At 38.7% G+C, this 16,968-nt stretch overlaps 1 protein-coding gene across 4 annotated transcripts in view; it reads left to right on the forward strand.

Moving 5' to 3' along the window:
* The window catches only part of col16a1 (collagen, type XVI, alpha 1), a 102,502-nt gene that overhangs the window by 79,353 nt on the left and 6,181 nt on the right, over positions 1 to 16,968 (forward strand). For all 4 annotated transcript variants that reach the window (XM_053638509.1, XM_053638510.1, XM_053638512.1 and 1 more), the window contains 23 exons: positions 1,730 to 1,759; positions 4,468 to 4,584; positions 5,132 to 5,170; positions 5,308 to 5,385; positions 8,542 to 8,586; positions 9,146 to 9,190; positions 10,599 to 10,652; positions 10,781 to 10,834; positions 11,056 to 11,109; positions 11,835 to 11,879; positions 11,984 to 12,037; positions 12,203 to 12,238; positions 12,324 to 12,386; positions 12,708 to 12,779; positions 13,000 to 13,053; positions 13,269 to 13,313; positions 13,493 to 13,537; positions 13,704 to 13,757; positions 15,298 to 15,351; positions 15,460 to 15,510; positions 15,628 to 15,717; positions 15,819 to 15,854; positions 15,995 to 16,039. In XM_053638509.1, coding sequence (XP_053494484.1) covers positions 1,730 to 1,759; positions 4,468 to 4,584; positions 5,132 to 5,170; positions 5,308 to 5,385; positions 8,542 to 8,586; positions 9,146 to 9,190; positions 10,599 to 10,652; positions 10,781 to 10,834; positions 11,056 to 11,109; positions 11,835 to 11,879; positions 11,984 to 12,037; positions 12,203 to 12,238; positions 12,324 to 12,386; positions 12,708 to 12,779; positions 13,000 to 13,053; positions 13,269 to 13,313; positions 13,493 to 13,537; positions 13,704 to 13,757; positions 15,298 to 15,351; positions 15,460 to 15,510; positions 15,628 to 15,717; positions 15,819 to 15,854; positions 15,995 to 16,039 — 1,260 coding nt within the window. The remainder of the gene's footprint in view (positions 1 to 1,729; positions 1,760 to 4,467; positions 4,585 to 5,131; positions 5,171 to 5,307; positions 5,386 to 8,541; positions 8,587 to 9,145; positions 9,191 to 10,598; positions 10,653 to 10,780; positions 10,835 to 11,055; positions 11,110 to 11,834; positions 11,880 to 11,983; positions 12,038 to 12,202; positions 12,239 to 12,323; positions 12,387 to 12,707; positions 12,780 to 12,999; positions 13,054 to 13,268; positions 13,314 to 13,492; positions 13,538 to 13,703; positions 13,758 to 15,297; positions 15,352 to 15,459; positions 15,511 to 15,627; positions 15,718 to 15,818; positions 15,855 to 15,994; positions 16,040 to 16,968) is intronic.

The raw sequence follows: 16,968 nt of genomic DNA on the forward strand, positions 1-16,968 counted from the left end.
AAACGCCCATTTTAAAAGCACTTTGGAGATCACACCGCAGAGATGGTTTCAGTGTTTCAGACCACCCAGAAGTGACAGGAGAAATATGAACTTCACATCTGCTTAGTGACTGCAGACACCTGCTCTATTAACACCCATAGGCTTGCACTGCCAAATTCTGGCAGGGTCTGTACCAGTGAAGGCTGTAGGTTAAAAGCTACAATAATTGATGCTCTTTTATAGAACACTCATTAAAGGAAAATCACAGCAGCGTTCTGTATGTTACAGTGTTTTAGAGCCTTTTTTTTCCGAAATGATTGCTGCCACAGTAAATTATAATGCCAAACGGACTTCACATAGGTGTATGCCGCTGACATACAGCCGCATTCAATTCTGCTTGCAAAATAGCCTTGTACTATTGCAGGCATGAAAGCAGTCCAGTGACTGCACATCCTCTGGCTTATTGTGAATGAGGATTTTGCTATATTCAATGAAATTCATTACTATAAAATCATTTTATTATTTTATAAGATTCTAGCTGGGTAAAACTGATAGAAAGCCAGATAAAACCTTAGAATAATACTGATGATCTTGGTCATTAAAAGGCCTTAGTTACCTATGTTTCAATAGACCTGAAAGAAAGAAGGTAATTTAGTTCAACAGAAGTGAAATAGAAAAAAAAATTTACTCTGCAAAACATTTTAATAATACTCTCAGAGAAATAGGGTAAAAAACTGTATCTCTGCTTCTCACTGCAAGGATAGTATCCTATGGATTCATTAAGTTGTGTGTACAATTAAATGTCCGCACACAATATAAAAAGATCAAATGCAAACTAATAGGATGTGCTGGATCAAGTGCTATTTTATAAGCTGCTGAATGATATGCATGGACACAATATTGTTAAATTAAACCAAACTTGCAGTCATTAGTGTGATAATTACAGTATGACTCATAGTAGATTGTAGCTTAAATCACGTTCCCTTTTAAACAAATACAAAGTAGATGTATTGCACATGTAAAAGATATCTTTTGATTGATTTACTTTTTTTGTAAGTAACAAGTATGTGGCAGTTTTCTGTGTGAAGCGTAGTCCATAGAATTACATACAGGTCTATATTTTTGAGGTTTTACTAGAAAATGGGAAACAATAGTACTACATTAGAGTGGTATATTCGAGCTTCTAAAGGCAATTTTATTATTATTAATAATATTTTTTTTGGTGGTAGTAGTAGTAACTTTACTAATATTTCACAAAAAGCAATGGCTTTAAAACATTGAAAGTGCAACAAATTATGGGGTAAAACGTTTTGTTTGTGTTAATATGACAATATATATTAGTATATACACAACACATATACAGATGTGTGTTGTGGTTTCTTTGGCCATTTGAATGTGATGTTCTTGGAAATCACAGCAGGCAGATGTATGACCTCCTGTAGTGCTGTGTGTGTTATGAAACAATGGTTTCTAATGTTTAAACCCTGATTAATTATATATTAAAATTATAATCATATAAGTAATCGGAATGATAAACAATCTAAATGATGCTAAAATAAATAACTCCTGCTATATGAAGTGCAGTCCAAATGATACTGAACATTAAATCGTTTGGAGTAAATCTTCATAAAGATTCATAACGAAATTATGTTATGGTCCACTGACAGTTTGGGTTGCACTTAATATAAATGGAGAAATTATGTATATTGAAATCTTCCTGAATATTTTTTTTTCTGACTCCATTTTCCAGATTCCAGTAGATACTTCCAATAACAAAAAGGTTAGTATCAGTGTAAGAACATTTTCATCTTTAAGAAATTCTTCATGTTTGTAAACCAGTGCCTGTGCCCACAAGCATTCTCTACACCGACATAAGTTCAGCCTTCAGTCTGTCCATCACGCCCACGCTTTCTCTTCATATTCTGCATTGATGTAACACTTCACTTCACACTGAGACTCAGTGTGCTGAAAGAGCTGAACGTTTACAGTTTAGTCTATTGTAGTGTCTATTGTAGAGCTCAGATAAACCCTGTGAAATTTTGAACTGCACACTGATCTAAGATATGGACATTCCTTTTATTCAGAAATGTATGAAATGCTAAAAACACAGAGCACACACAGAGTGGATGTTGCTTCTGCACTGATGTCAGCAGATATGTGCTTTGATTTAGAATAAATAAAATCAGATCAGAATACAGCTAAGTAAATATAGAAGATGGTGTTGCAAGGTTGTTAATATGATAATATGTATCAGTATACAGTAGATTATATAAGGAATAATAATAAATAAAAAAAAGAGTATCAGTTTCCTATGACGGTACACCCCAAAGAGTTTTATTCCTCTTATATATAGTGATTGGCTAATGATAATTATTTATAACATGTGCGTAACCACCCACTCTTTGGGGGGGGTCGTGTCCCCCCCAATGTTGAGGAAATACCAATCTGCCCCCCCCCAATATACAGTACAAAATATTTTCTATATGTCCCCCTTTAATGAACCCTGCCAACTGATCTGTCTTTTCTTCAGCTATTCTATTTATTAATGTCTATTCCTTTTTAATATATTTCCATTTGTTAAGGAAAATAGGTGTGTGCCCTCTCCCCACCCCCCCATTGTACACTTGGTTGCGCCTATACTCAACGCAAGTTTGTTGATATATTTTAGCAGCTCGGTCTGTAATAAATGGAGACAGCAGCCAAGCGTAGAAAAGTGCAGCAGAACATACAAGCTTTTTTCAGACAATAAGTAACTAGATACCTAAATAGTAGGTAACCTTAGCTTAGTATAGAAGGCATCATACCATGGCTTGGTTTGTTCTTAAGACCGTCAATTAACTTTTTATATTTGCACACCCACGAAGTAGGCTAGGCTAACGTCAGTTCCAGTTTTTGACCATTAATGTTACATTCACTTGCATATCCTCCCGCCGAGTTCGTTGTGAACCCTCACGTTGTGACAGACTGTTATAAATGCGAGTGAAAGTAAGGAAAGTTGCACAGCATTTCGGTCCTTTACACTACATTAGGACTAAGGACAACTAAGTGATTTTACAAATGTAAGGCTCAGCATAATGCTGAGGTGTGCTAGCTTGGCAACGAGAGATATGGAAGTAATGTCTGAGTTGTGGCCATATTGTAGTTCTCCATTCAGAACTAGTTATGGCAGTTTGTCTTTAGATTTAAGAAAAGAAAACTCCAGTACAATTTACATAGCTAACGTTTCAGTTTACCACTATATATTGTTGTACACTTTGTTCACTAATTACATAGCAAGCTAAACAGCATGTTGACATTAACATAATAAACGACACCAGTTACACAAACAGAATATTCAGTTTATCAAATTATCATCTAAGTCAGTCATTGCTCTTCTGGGAAAATAATGGTACCTGGTCACAATGCAGGCAGCACAGCATTGCCTGGAAGCATCAGTGGGGAAATTGTATTTACAACGTATATAGTGTTGAATTTAGTTTCATAGGTAGCCATCCTTTCTGAGTTTGTTTAAAAGTCGTGATTGCGTGTTTAAATGTTAGCGTGTGTGGTTTGCCTGCACACATCTTAGCTCGCCTCTACTTGGTGTGGTAGTTTTCATGGTAGGTTATGGAGCAGAGAATACATCTGCCCACAGGACGTCCACAGCATCCTACAATTTCACCATGCTGTGGGAGCTTCTATCACTCAGAAATCACGTGAATTCAAACAGTAACTGTAATCTTAAAACTATGTTCTAAGTATGCGAATTTTCAGTATCAAACTTTGGATGTTGGGGGCCCCCATCAATGTCCATACCATGGCCCTTGATTTATAACAACACATCTTTTATTTGTTTATGTTTAGATTATATATAGCTTCAACCATACACATCCCAGTGAATGAGCTGTTACTATAGAAATGATAACATACTGTATTAGCACATTAAAATAAACCTATCAGTTAAATTACAGTCTGAACAACTGTCACAGCCATGCTGTTATGGAAAATTAATCAACATATTCTGAGCAAACAGATTTGAAAATTCAGCAACACTGTGATATAAGTAATATATCAAAAATTTGTCACTTTTTTTTTAAAGATTGAATAGTTCAGCACTTTAGTGGCTTAATTGCATTTTACTCTCAGGAGGCAGAAACTTGAGTGACCAAAAGTAATTATTCATCTCATGTCATGGGGTCACTGGTCACTCATGCATTGCCGCCAATAATGTTTGCACATCTTAAACTTCAACTCGATCCATTCGTCATGCTCTGCAGTACTACTGATTCTTTTGGTCTCAAAGCTAATATATGGGTGCATTTTATTTGGTTTCTGTTCATGCTTGCTGAACTGTGTAATGAATAAAATACTCCCTTGGGCGTGCCTCAGTGCCACACTAGACACTTTTTCTCACAATTACCTCTATATGCTGTATGTTGTTTTCTAAAAGAAAGCAGTGTGAGTACATTTCAGTAGCTGTATGTCTGTCATGCATGTGCTCTGCCATAGACGGACTGTGGCGACTGTACCAAAGGCCTGCCAGGCGTGCCTGGTGTACCTGACACTAAGCCTGAGAAGAGAGACATTGGCAAGCCTGGTGTTATTTCTTTAGATGGATGTGAGAAGGTGAGTGGGTTTTTTTACTGAACTTTTTTATCACTGCTCTAACACTAAATGTACTTTTTCCTTAGGCCAGCTCTATTATCTTCATGTAATTATAACTGTAAGTCTGTATTTTAAAATACCCAATATAGATTATCTTTACAGATTATTGGCACTAAATGCAAATCCTCTGGAAGACATGTGTGTAGTGCATGAGGAATGTACGCTTTGTAATATGATGTGGACTGTTTAAAAGGTTTTTAATGTACACTCGGTTTCATTTTGGAAAAATCATTGTAGCACTGTTCCACTTTTAGTCCCTTTTTTGTCCTAAAAAGAATGTATGGGTTAACTTTCTTTTTGTTATTATACTTGAAAAGGTGCAATATCCTGCATAATCACGGCCATAGATCGTGCAAATACTGATATGAAGCTTCTTATTTGGCAACCAAGTAACCATTCAAATTAGCTTCTAGTCACATAGCCCTTGATGTACTGTTGTGCAGGTTGATTTTATTTATGGATGCATACAAATGAGCTTGTAATGCAATCCCTGGTTACTTTTTTTCAGTGTCTTGAGAGGCTGCAAGAAGAGGAACCACAGAGGCCTGTGAGTGTACCTAAAGCAGTCTAGATACTATCTTTAAACACATCTTCTTTCATCATGCAAAGCATTGCTTGCTTCAGTACCTTCAGTATTTTATTTCAGCATAATGTAGCGCCCTGTGTCTGTTTAATCTATTTTAGAATACCAACCACGGCCCTTGCCCAGGTGTGCCAGGGTCACCGGGCATCCCAGGTCAACCTGGGATTAAAGGAGATCCGGTAAGAGAATGGCCACTTTGCTTGCCCACTTTTTTTTTTGCAGGACAGAGGGTTTTTATTATCAGTATATTTTACAGATTATTTAATAATACAGCTTACTACTAGTGTTTTCTTATTGGTGCATCTCATAGGTACAGAGGTCCATTCCTGGAGATTTAGCCTCTGTTCCAAATGCTAGACTGCAAGTCTAATTAGTGTTCTCACTAGAACATCTGCCATTCTGAAAAACATCCTAAACTCTATTGTTCTGCACTGTAAAAATTCTGGGTTATTTACAGTTGTTGGGTTGAGTGGGTTTGGATCATTTTATTAGGTAGTTAATACATCGTAATGGCTGACTTGCCATTTGAGCCCAGCAGCTGATTTAATTCTTCAACTAGAACATGATAACAATCCAACATTTGGTTCGGTTTTGCAGTTTTACTTCAGTGTCACTGGATAGAACACAAAGACCTAGAGAATTCTCGACTGACAGGCGAGAGGCACCCATTGACCTTCAGTAGCACATATTTACAGTAGTGACCCAAATTAGGTTAAATTTAACCCATCATGTATTAGGGCAGAAGTAGTGCTGATGTACTAAACCGTTTATAGCTGTTTTCACATATAAATTGGTATCATTCTACTTTAAAAAAAAACAAAAAAAACAGCATGTTATTTATTAAACTTGCATATGAGCCTAAACATACATTAAAGAAGCTTCAATCACGCACAAGAAAAATGCAGTTTAATTATTACACATTTTTATATAAAGTACCTTACTCTATTCTTTTTATTATTATTAATGAACTTAAGTCTTTGTTACTGAACACTTGGTACATATGTAACTGTGGTCAGTTGAACACTGGATAAGTGGTAAAGGCAGTGACTATCACCTAGATACCTTCTTCTTCACACACATCAGAGTGACTGCATCACATAGTATTTCATATAAATGCTGTTGTCATATAGCCAACGTTGCCTAGGAAAGCGCTGGTCCCAAATAAAAGAGAACCCTGGAGTTCTTCAGGTGTTCATAAAACCACGGTTAGTTCATCCCTGCTAACTCTCATGGTTGGTGAGAAACTGACCCACCTTAGGTCTGAAAGACATGGGAAGGTACTCATGCCCATTGCCTGAGGACTCCAGGACAAGATATTGGGGATGCATGGTGGAAAAAGTTCCCTTGCTTCCTTCTGACAACTTTGCATCCATTAACAGGCACACCAACAGTAACACCAAGACACCATCAACGGTTTTGTGATGTTCTGTAATGGCCACCACATACACCTTTGATGTAGCCTGGGATGTTACACTGTCTAGCAGTCCCTGCAGAAAGGCCAGTACTTTAGGAACTGGAAAGTGCACTGGCTGTTAGAGTACATATCATTCACAGAACAGTTTCTACCAGAGAGTACTAAGATCTCTTGAGTTCAGGAGTGTCTCTTGAACTGCTGGGTCACAGTCGTCTACCTGCTTTTCACTCCAAGTAGGCAAACCCACAGGCACGGGTAATTTGGCAGAGAGTGTCAAATCATTCCATCCATTTGGGACAACAGATGTATTCCGGTAGGACGCTGCCAAGGCATTCCATCTACTAGTGAGAGCAGCACTGAAAACCAAGGTCTTGTGGGTCACTTTGAGGCTACAAACAGGACTACTCTGTGGACTACTCTACTACTACAGTACTGTGGTATCAGTGGTCTGATTGCTGAATTTTGTTTAATGTGGGCAGAATCAGTGGAAGAATCAGTGTCCTTCTTCTGGAGTAGGAAATAAGTTGAGTAGAACCCTTGTTCTGAGTCATGGGGTATAATCTGTTGATCATGCCTTTGTCCAAGAGGGCACAAACTTCTTGGAGCAGAGTGGCAAGCTTGAGGGTGTCATGTGGCCAAATCATTTGGTTGTGCTGGTTTCTAGTTTCTGATTCATCTGGCCACAGGCTCAAAGACCAACCCTGGCACATATGGGTTGAATTGCGTGTGTCCGGCAGCGCAGACTGTGCCATTCACACTTGGCACTGACCATAAACCAGATTGGCAGAAAGCAGCCCTGCATCCTGGCCTTAGTCTCCCACTGCCAGGAGCGAGGTTTCAATCCGCTCCTTCACAGAAGGGTCAAAACCTGCCGATCGGAGTGATTATTCCAATACAAAATGGCGAATGTGAGGCAATGTCATAAGACCTCACCAGAAAGGCAGAATGACAAGCTGCTTGTAATTCAACATTTTAGCTAAGGCATAAAGCATAGAGCCTGGGTACAACATTGTAGAACATCTAAAACCTCCTATAAGGCACTCAATGTAGTCTTTACTCTGTAGCACAGTGAAATCCTTTGTGATCGGCACCAACACAAGAGAACATTGGGTGGTATGATCTACACGTCAGCATGCTTTCCAATCCAGACTGCCACAATTTTGAGAGTGGCCTTCACGGCCTGTAGCAGGGCAGGAAACCTGGTAGAGGCTAATTTCATTTGAGCCACATCTGATGCAAAGTCGTCTACACACCTTGAAAGAAACTCTGACTCTTGGCTTCCTATTTTGCTTATCAGTTGTTGAGCATGGACATTTACGATAAGCAGGTTGTTTAAGATGCACTTGGGTCAGATTTGAATCAGCATCTGTCTTGCAGCCATACACACTGTGTTGGCATTGGCATTGCTGCAGAGTCAGCACAGGGAACGTCCAAACCAGGGACTGCTTCTTCATCTAGATGGTGAAGAGTGGGAAGGTACACCAGAGGTGTGGAGGTAATGTGGTGATTCTGCTAACATAGCAAGCTCAACAACAAACATTGGCAGTATATTGAGGGAGGCCACTCAACCGTGTTCGGCTCACTTAAACACAGGCCCTCTAGTCAGGAGGTTGAGGGGGCTGACAGACTGAGTATTCAAGGTAACTACCCATTCTTTTTTAGCTAATCTTCTTTTATGGTGATGTTTTATGTACACTGTCTAAAACAGCCCTGTTTTCTCAGCAGCTCAGACATGTTACAATGAATACCTCTTATATACCTGAACCTGATCCAGCTACATGTGAATATTAGAGCCAGGCATGTTGGATGTCTTCAGCAAGAGGCTTGGCATCCCTCTTACACTGTATGTAAAATTGTAAATATTGTATCATGTATAAACTTATATAAGCTTCCCTGCGCTGTGTCAATTTCTGTCGTCTAGGGGGACAGGGGTGAAAGGGGTCCCGCTGGTCTTCCTGGAACCCCAGTAAGTCTTTTATTTTGATTTTGAAGTCTTTGACCACAGCAAACTGTGACTCTTTTCTTTCCTTGTTATCTCTGTCTGTCTCCCTCAAAAATATTGACTATCTTTGTCTTCGCCATGCTTATCAAAGACCAGATGGTGGAAATGTGTTTCATTACAGAGCAAAAACGTTCTTGTTTTAGAAGTGGAGCGGACGCTGGAGTGCTCTTCATGCCTCAATTTGGCCATTAACATTTAGTCCCAGTGCACTCTACTTGTTTACGCAGGCCAGTTGGTTTCAGTTTGCCTGTTTTCTACTGGGAAGAATAAAAATAGAGGAAACAGCCATTGGTTTTTTGCAGTGAGACCACAGAGCCCTCTTGTGTTTCACTTTAAAAGTGCAATGTACCAAGAAACGAGGAAAGGACACTTGAGTAACGATTAATTAAAGGATGATAGATATGAGATATTCCGGTCTGCCTTATTCGTATCAAATTAGATTTAATTATTATTCATTTTGGTTGAGTGTTTTTCTTTAAATATTCTTAATCATCACTCTTTCTAAACTTCTCTCTTTCTTTAGGGTAATATTGGTTTCCCTGGTCCTCAAGGCCCCCCTGGACTCCCCGTAAGTGAAGTGCACTCTCCACAAAGGCACCAGTACACACCAGTTCCTTCCATTCCTTTGCAACTTTTCTATCCTGCAGTGTTCAGTAATCAAAGTCTCAAAAAAGGAAAACTGTTGTTTTCATGAACAAGATGAAGTTGCATGGGTTCCTAGCAGACTACTTGTAATCCTTCTCTGAATGTTTTGTATTAGCAGAGATTTGGGATTTGAGACATAAGTGCAGTTTAAGCCAGCATGGATTCTGCTTTTATTGTGGCCCACTGTGACGTGTGCTCTATCTGCACTCTTTCATTTACACCAGTAGACATTGAAATGTTTGAAATTTGCTAGCGTGACTTTTCTCTTTTAGCAGAGTAAGGCAAGAAAACAGGATGGTGAAGATTCTTGTTTCCTGAGCTGAAATTTTCTACGGCATTGATATGCAAATTGACGGTGTTGCTTAGCCTCTAGGCGTCTCGTCAACAAGCTTTTAGATTACAAGAAAGTGAAACTGTCAAAAACACAGCCGTTGACGGTTTTTCATTTCACCTTCTGCGTTGTGAGGAATAGGTTCGAGTATCGCGTTCGACCTATTGGATCATTTAGATGAATAACCCATAGATCCCCGAAAGAGCTGCACACTTTCCAACTCACTGTGTCCGTCACTTTTTTATAAGCCAGCCTGCATCTTTTTCACCTATGTTAACTTCATTGTCTCTTAGAACAGATGTTGTTTGGAGCTGACTGTAAGCACTTAGGAGCTTCATGTTGAAATGTTTGCACAGGTCCTGGCACAGTAAGCTCTTATCGATAAAACCATTAGCGATATACCTATGCAGGAAGACATTTAATGGATAACACTATCTGATATTTAGCTCAGGTGTACACATCTTTCATTATGAATCTACTATAGCCAATAGGTACATTTTGTCTTCTGTGATAATAAAGGTAATATCGCTGCATCATTTGTTTGTTTACATGGAATACATGGCGGAGGAATCAATAATTCATCCACCCCATTACTAGGTCTCGCTTAGGAAGTAAATAATGAGATGGTGTCAGAATTCAGCGCAGCGCATTAGCACCGAGCCCCGCAGAAATGAGATCTGAATGGCAAGATGCCATTATAATCCTCTCAAATCATGATGCAGAACGCAAAGCTATCTGAGAGAGAGCCGGAAACAGCCTCTTTTAAACTTTGGTTGATGGTTGCATTACTGCAGTGTGTTACCTATATATGTGGTGTTATTTCAACATGGTCTCACAAAAGCAAATTCCCACAAGCCAACTTGTATTAAAGTTATGGTTGAAGAGAGAAGGCTGGGTTAGGCGTTGCAGCATTTCTTCTGACTTCATTCAGATTTCTCGAAATTCCTATTAGAAATCCTTTCGCCCTTTTCACTGCTTATTTTTTTTCCACAAATTACAGGGTCAGCAAGGTGAGAGAGGACAGCATGGACCTCCTGGACTGAAAGGAGAACAGGTGGGTTTATTTTTGGGGTGTTCTTTTTGAACAAATGTATTGAAGGTTGTCGGTTCCTACATGTGTTTTCTAAATAATTCTGTACTGTTCTTCATTTAGATTATCTCATTTTCTTTTCTTTTCTCCAGGGTCCACCTGGAAATCCTGGATACCCAGGAACCATGGGACAACCTGGACTTCCAGTAAGTAGATGTTCTTCCTGACTGACCTTAGGTGCCCCTAGATGCCATATTATGCTGATATACTATATATACTGTATTTTTGTTTGTTTTTCCACCCAGTATGTAAGTGATGGGTTTATATTAAATGCTGTTATATTAAATATTGCTGTATGTTAGTTGCATGTTTACCACCCAAACTGTTTGATTTGCTGACTAACACATTCTTACATCTGCCGCTTTAGGGACTTAAAGGAGAACGAGGAAGCCCTGGCACTGCAGGGCAGAAAGGAGAATCAGTAAGAATATTTTTATTTTCACTAGTCTAATAAGTACTAAATGAAACACATTTGGATGTACAGTGAGGCTGTGGGCCGTAAAACACCACAAAGTTGATTATTTTCTAATAATAGCATTTCCTGAAGTGTTTCATTCATTTTATTCCACAGCAGATTACTTTTATCTATTTATAGGTACATTTAGACTACATTATCATTATCACACTTACGTTATAGCAGGTATAAACAATAGTTCCACACCAGCCTCTTTTTTTTCTCTTTCTTGTATTCAAAAGGAAAAAATGCAGCTTTTTTTGTAACTGAGAAACCTAAAAGTGCAAAGTTCTCTGTCCTGAAGACTCCTCCTGACCATTATGAAGCACAGAAAGTGGAGACTCCGTTCAGTAATGCTAAATATTTTCTTATAGAAAGCTTTATCATATATATATATATATATATATATATATATATATATATATATATATATATATATATATATATATATATAATATGTATGTATGTGTGTTTATTAACAAAACATCCTTTTTATCAGTTTATTATTTAATCTTCGATTGTATGGAGTGAAGATTATATTAGAGTACGGGCATTTATATACTGTACTTTTATGTATACTGTGAAAATGAATCAACACCAATCAGATTTGGGAATTCAAAAGAGCTGAATAATCTTCACGCAAAAAGACACTGAAGTGAAGTTAGTCACTCACCTTTGGTTTGTATCTTCAGGGCCCACCAGGATTTCCAGGTCATCAGGGACCACAAGGCCCTGCTGTAAGAAAACACTCTCGCTACTTGCATGATAACACGTGACTGTTTATCACCTCTATACAGTGTTATGTACACAGCTCCATGTAAAGATGTTTTTGTGCTTGTAGGGTCCCAAAGGAGAAGTGGGAACGTCAGGACCTATGGGACCAAAGGGAGATCAGGTAAGACTGTATCGCTCAAAAAACTTGTATCAAACAGTTTTTGTCTTAAAAAGATTTGTGATGCCTGCCACATTTTTCTTTATTTTAAAAAAATAATTTAAGCTCTAGTTCTTCAAATTGTGTTTTCAGAAATGCAGTTGTATCTATTAGTTTGTTTCTTTTTAGGGTTTCCCAGGACCACCAGGATTCCCAGGACAACAGGTAGAAATACATTTCTGAGATGGTATTTTTATTGTATTTCTTATCTATGGATCTCCCAGGGACTAACAGCCAGTTGCATGTTTAGGGAACTCCCGGAATCCAAGGAAAAATCGGTCCTGGCGGACCACCAGGACCAAAGGCAGATCCGGCAAGTAGCGCTGTTAAACTAATTTATCTTAATGGACAATATATAATATGGTGCTGAATCACTAGCACACTTCAGGCACAATTTATTAGGCATGCTAATTTGCATGTTACACGCCATTATTTATCATATTATTTATAATTATTTTAATATTAGTATACATATCTCTTAACCACACATTTTTGGTAATTATCTTTTTTATCAGGCGATTCTTTATCAGGGAGATCATTTAAAAATAACATTTAAAAATAGCATCTTAGTATACCTTGCTGTCTTCACTGTTTCCTCTCTGTGTAACTTAATCAGTTATTTCTGTTTTCCTAGGGAAGTCCAGGACTTCAGGGTCCACAAGGACCTACAGGCCCTCCGGGATCTCCTGGAGGCCCAGGATTGCAGGTAAGGTGCCAGAATAATTTCTGAAACTGAAGCATATGGAAAGCTGACATGGCAGGCACTGTATTCTTCAGAGAATAGCCAATGTCCTGGGGAAGTATTTAGTAAATATGTACAGCCTGTAGTCTCCCTGCCCTGGAGATATCTAACTAAATGTGTTTTGTCGTTAGTTTTCACTTGTTTATGCATGTGTGTGTTTGTGCTCGGCTTTTTATCTGTGCAGGGTGCACCTGGAATGGATGGGCTTGATGGAAAAGATGGAAAACCAGGGTTGAGGGTCAGAATTAAATATTCACACATTGCTTGTTTCAAATCCTGCACTTTTTCTGACAGTTTTATGCAGTTCAAAGCATCTTTTTTGCCTATTTTTTTAGCTTTTACATTTATGGAATTTATTTTAACTTTTATGTAAAATTATTATTTTTTAAAATGATAAAGTATTATTATTATTATTATTATTATTATTATTATTTATCTGTCTTCAACATACAGGGTGATCCGGGTATACCTGGCCCTGTCGGCCCCAGGGGAATCCCGGTATGTGAGAGGACCTTCATCTATTTTTAATCTTTTATCTCGGTAGCAAATTAATGGAACATCACGTCTGGACATTTAATCCTCTCAAAAATTCCGATTTGAGCTTGACAGATGGCTTGTTCGCCTGTGTGTCTGCATGTTACATGCTGATGATTTGGTACTTTTCCTCCAAATGGCAGGGATTCAAGGGCATAAAAGGACACACAGGCCTTCCAGGACTAAAGGTGAGAAAGGGATTATTCATTTTATCATCTTTTTTTTAATACACACAAACTAATCTCCAACTCCTGTGGTTTTATCTCTAAAAACAGTAGCAAAAGGCCCCTTTAATTTGTCACCCATCTGTAACTTGGAAGAGTTTTGGTTTTTTTCCTGCTTTGTGTTCTACAGGGAGATGTTGGACCTCAAGGCCCATCTGGAGCAGCAGGAAGACCAGGACTTGAGGTGAGTTCTGCTTTAACTGTCCATCAGGCTTAACTATGACATTTACAGTTACATTTTTATATAGCACTTTTCTAGACACTCAAAGCGATTTAGTGCGGGGGGGGGGGGGGGGGGGGTGTTCCTCAACCACCACTACTGTGTAGCATCTACCTGAATGATGCGACAGCAGCCATAGTGCACCAGAACGCCCAAAGAGAGTGACGTATCCAATTCAGAGATGAGGATTATTAGTAGTAGAGAAGGGCTAATGAGGGAATTTCACCAGGACTCCGGGGGTATAGTCCTGCCATTTACAATAAGTGCCCTGGTATTTTTAATGACCACAGAGAGGCAGGACCTCGGTTTAACGTCTCATCCGAAAGACAGTGCTGTTTTTACAGTAGTGTCCTCATCACTATACTGGGTCATTAGGACCCAAACAGACCCTAGGGTGAGCACCCCCTGCTTGCCTCACTAATTCCACTTCCAGCAGCAACCTTAGTTTTCCCTAGGAGGTCTCCCATCCAGGTAAATAAAATAAAAAATGTACTGGCCATGCTCAACCCTTCTTAGCTTCAGTGGGAAACCAGGCTAGAACTGCAAGGAGATATGGCTCTATTTAAATAATAGTTTTAATAGAGAGTGCAATGATGGTCGACTTAAGCACACAGAGTTTTATCAGCAAGCGTGGGCATTAAAAGACAGCTCAATGTGCCGTGAATTGCTTGCACAAAATGTGTTCATAAGCATGGATCAGTCATGCGAGCGAAGAAGCACTTCAGTTTGACAAGCAATGAGCACTGAGCTATAGACACTTCATTTTCTCCTCACTTGCCAGCGTCTACATTTTTTCTCAAGAGACAAGTTGATTTTGGAGATTTGGGGACAGGGATAAGAGGGCTGTCTCAAGTATGATTGGTCACAGCCAACCCCATTTCTTTTGGCAACACAATAAATAAAACAAGTGTTTCTGGAATCCAGTAACATGTTTATATTCTGTTTAGGATAGAGGCTTATTAAAAGAGGAACAACTGTAAAAAGAATTTTTCTCATTTTATTGTTTTCTCATTGATACTACTCTGCATGCTCAAGTTGCACCTGCCTTTAAGCCTGAAAAAAAAATGATAGAAAATAAGGACTGAAGAAGGTTGGAATCACCCGTATCTAAGACATACTGTACCTCTGTTAAGTCTGTAGTTACATCTGAGGTCTGAATGCTGATGTGCACAGATTCAGCATAAAATCATAAAATCAGCATAATTAGGAGAGGGCAATCCATAGTTTAGGCCACTTGGGAATGCAAATAGCAGGTGATGGTCATGTGACAACTAAAATCACCATTTTATAATGTATTTTATTTTTATTACACCTTGTTCGGCTCAGGTAAAAAAAAAATATGCTAATGTAAATATGATTTTTTTTATTTTATTTTAGTATTATTTATCCTTTAATAAACCCTGTATCCCTGGTAGAATATTAAATTCAAACTCAAACGTGTTACTGGTTTTATTTTCCTTATTATGTGACTGATATGTATTCTTTCTTTGGTCCATTCATACAGGGTGACCCTGGTCCACCGGGACCACAAGGACCACCTGGTGCTCCAGGACATCTGGTAACTGTTGATCAATGCTTTCTTTGCTTTCTTCTTAAAAAAAAAAAACAACAACAACAACATAAAAGCATGTTATGCTGTTTAGTGTTTACTTAATTCTCTCTGCAGGGTTCTGCAGGTCCCCCAGGTCCACCAGGACCAGCTGGAGCTCCCGGCACGGTGAGTGATCAAGCCAAACAAGACTGTTTAATGTGCTAATAATAGGCCTGTATGATTATAATATAATACACATGTTTCTAGAATGATCCTACTGACTCTCCTTCTGTTAACATGCAGGGTATTCAAGGTGACAAAGGGGAGGCTGGCGAGAGAGGGCTGCCAGGAATGCCTGGGCCTCCAGGGATGCCCGGGCATCCAGGACAGATGGTCTGTACAAACTGGTCATAAATTCACACTTAAACTCCACACTTTTTATGAACTGAAGATTTAATATCTATTTCTTTTTTTGTACTTTTGATTTGTCTCAGGGAGAACCAGGCAGTGATGGTGCCGCAGGGAAAGATGTGAGTCACGCTTTTTATTGCTCAGGTTCTAATCCTGTTTTTACTGTCAGTTAAATAGCTGCTTTATCTGCATGTTTCCAAAAGATTAAAATTGACTAATGATTTTTTTTTCTCACGTACTTTCTTAATCTGGTGTTAAGGGAGCGTCGGGTCTGCCAGGAGAAACTGGTCCACAAGGAGAGAAGGTGTGTAAGTGGTGTGTGTGTGTGTGTGTGTGTGTGTGTGTGTGTGTGTATGTGTGTGTGTGTGTTCTTCCTCCCCCACTTTTATATAGTACACCCATCATACATTTCCCTGAGCCTCACAGTCATACTGAGTGATTGTAGCTGTTAGTCTAACTGCAGAGCACTGAGCATTTCACTTGCTCAAAAGTAGTCATTTGGTATTAGATATTTTTGCCTTCTGTTCCTTCTGACGAAGATTTACCCAATTTATTACACCTTATATGTCTTATTATATCTTACTGCAAAACACTGCAGTTGAATGAATGAATGATGAATTATTCCCTTGTTATTAGATACAAAGGACCTCATGGACCTGGCTTTGTTACTGATTCACTGACTGACTCACTGACCTAATTCACTGACTGACATACTCACCAAATAATCAAAAGATGGAATATAAAGCTGGGAGCAAATTGGGAGCAGAGTTTACGAAATACTAAAAAAATGAATGGTTACAAGTAGCACAGTTTCAAAATAGTCCTACAGTAACTTAAAACTTCTCAGTGATTATGCTCAAATACATTGTGTGCCAACCTGCAGACACTATAATAGCACATAAAACTGTGAGGGATCATAAAAGAAACTACAAATTTGCTCTTTGTAACGTGGTGAGTAGAGACAGGAGTAAAAAAATGCTTTATTTTATATGTGAAGTATATGCTTTATTGGAAAAAATCCAAGAATCCTAATCCAAATCCATACTGGAGGTCAAAACACAGGCAGGCAAAAGGCAAAGTTAAATACTTTCAGAAACTAGGAAAAAAAAAAAAACTGGCAATACAGAAATACTGACAGAAATACAGCCTTGGACTTCATGAAAACGCATGACAAGACTTTTCAACAAACAATGACACAGAGAGGACATAAAAAGGGAAACTAATCAAGAACTA

The sequence above is a fragment of the Ictalurus furcatus genome, chromosome 12 (assembly GCF_023375685.1).
Source record: "Ictalurus furcatus strain D&B chromosome 12, Billie_1.0, whole genome shotgun sequence".
Taxonomy (NCBI): Eukaryota; Metazoa; Chordata; class Actinopteri; order Siluriformes; family Ictaluridae; genus Ictalurus; species Ictalurus furcatus.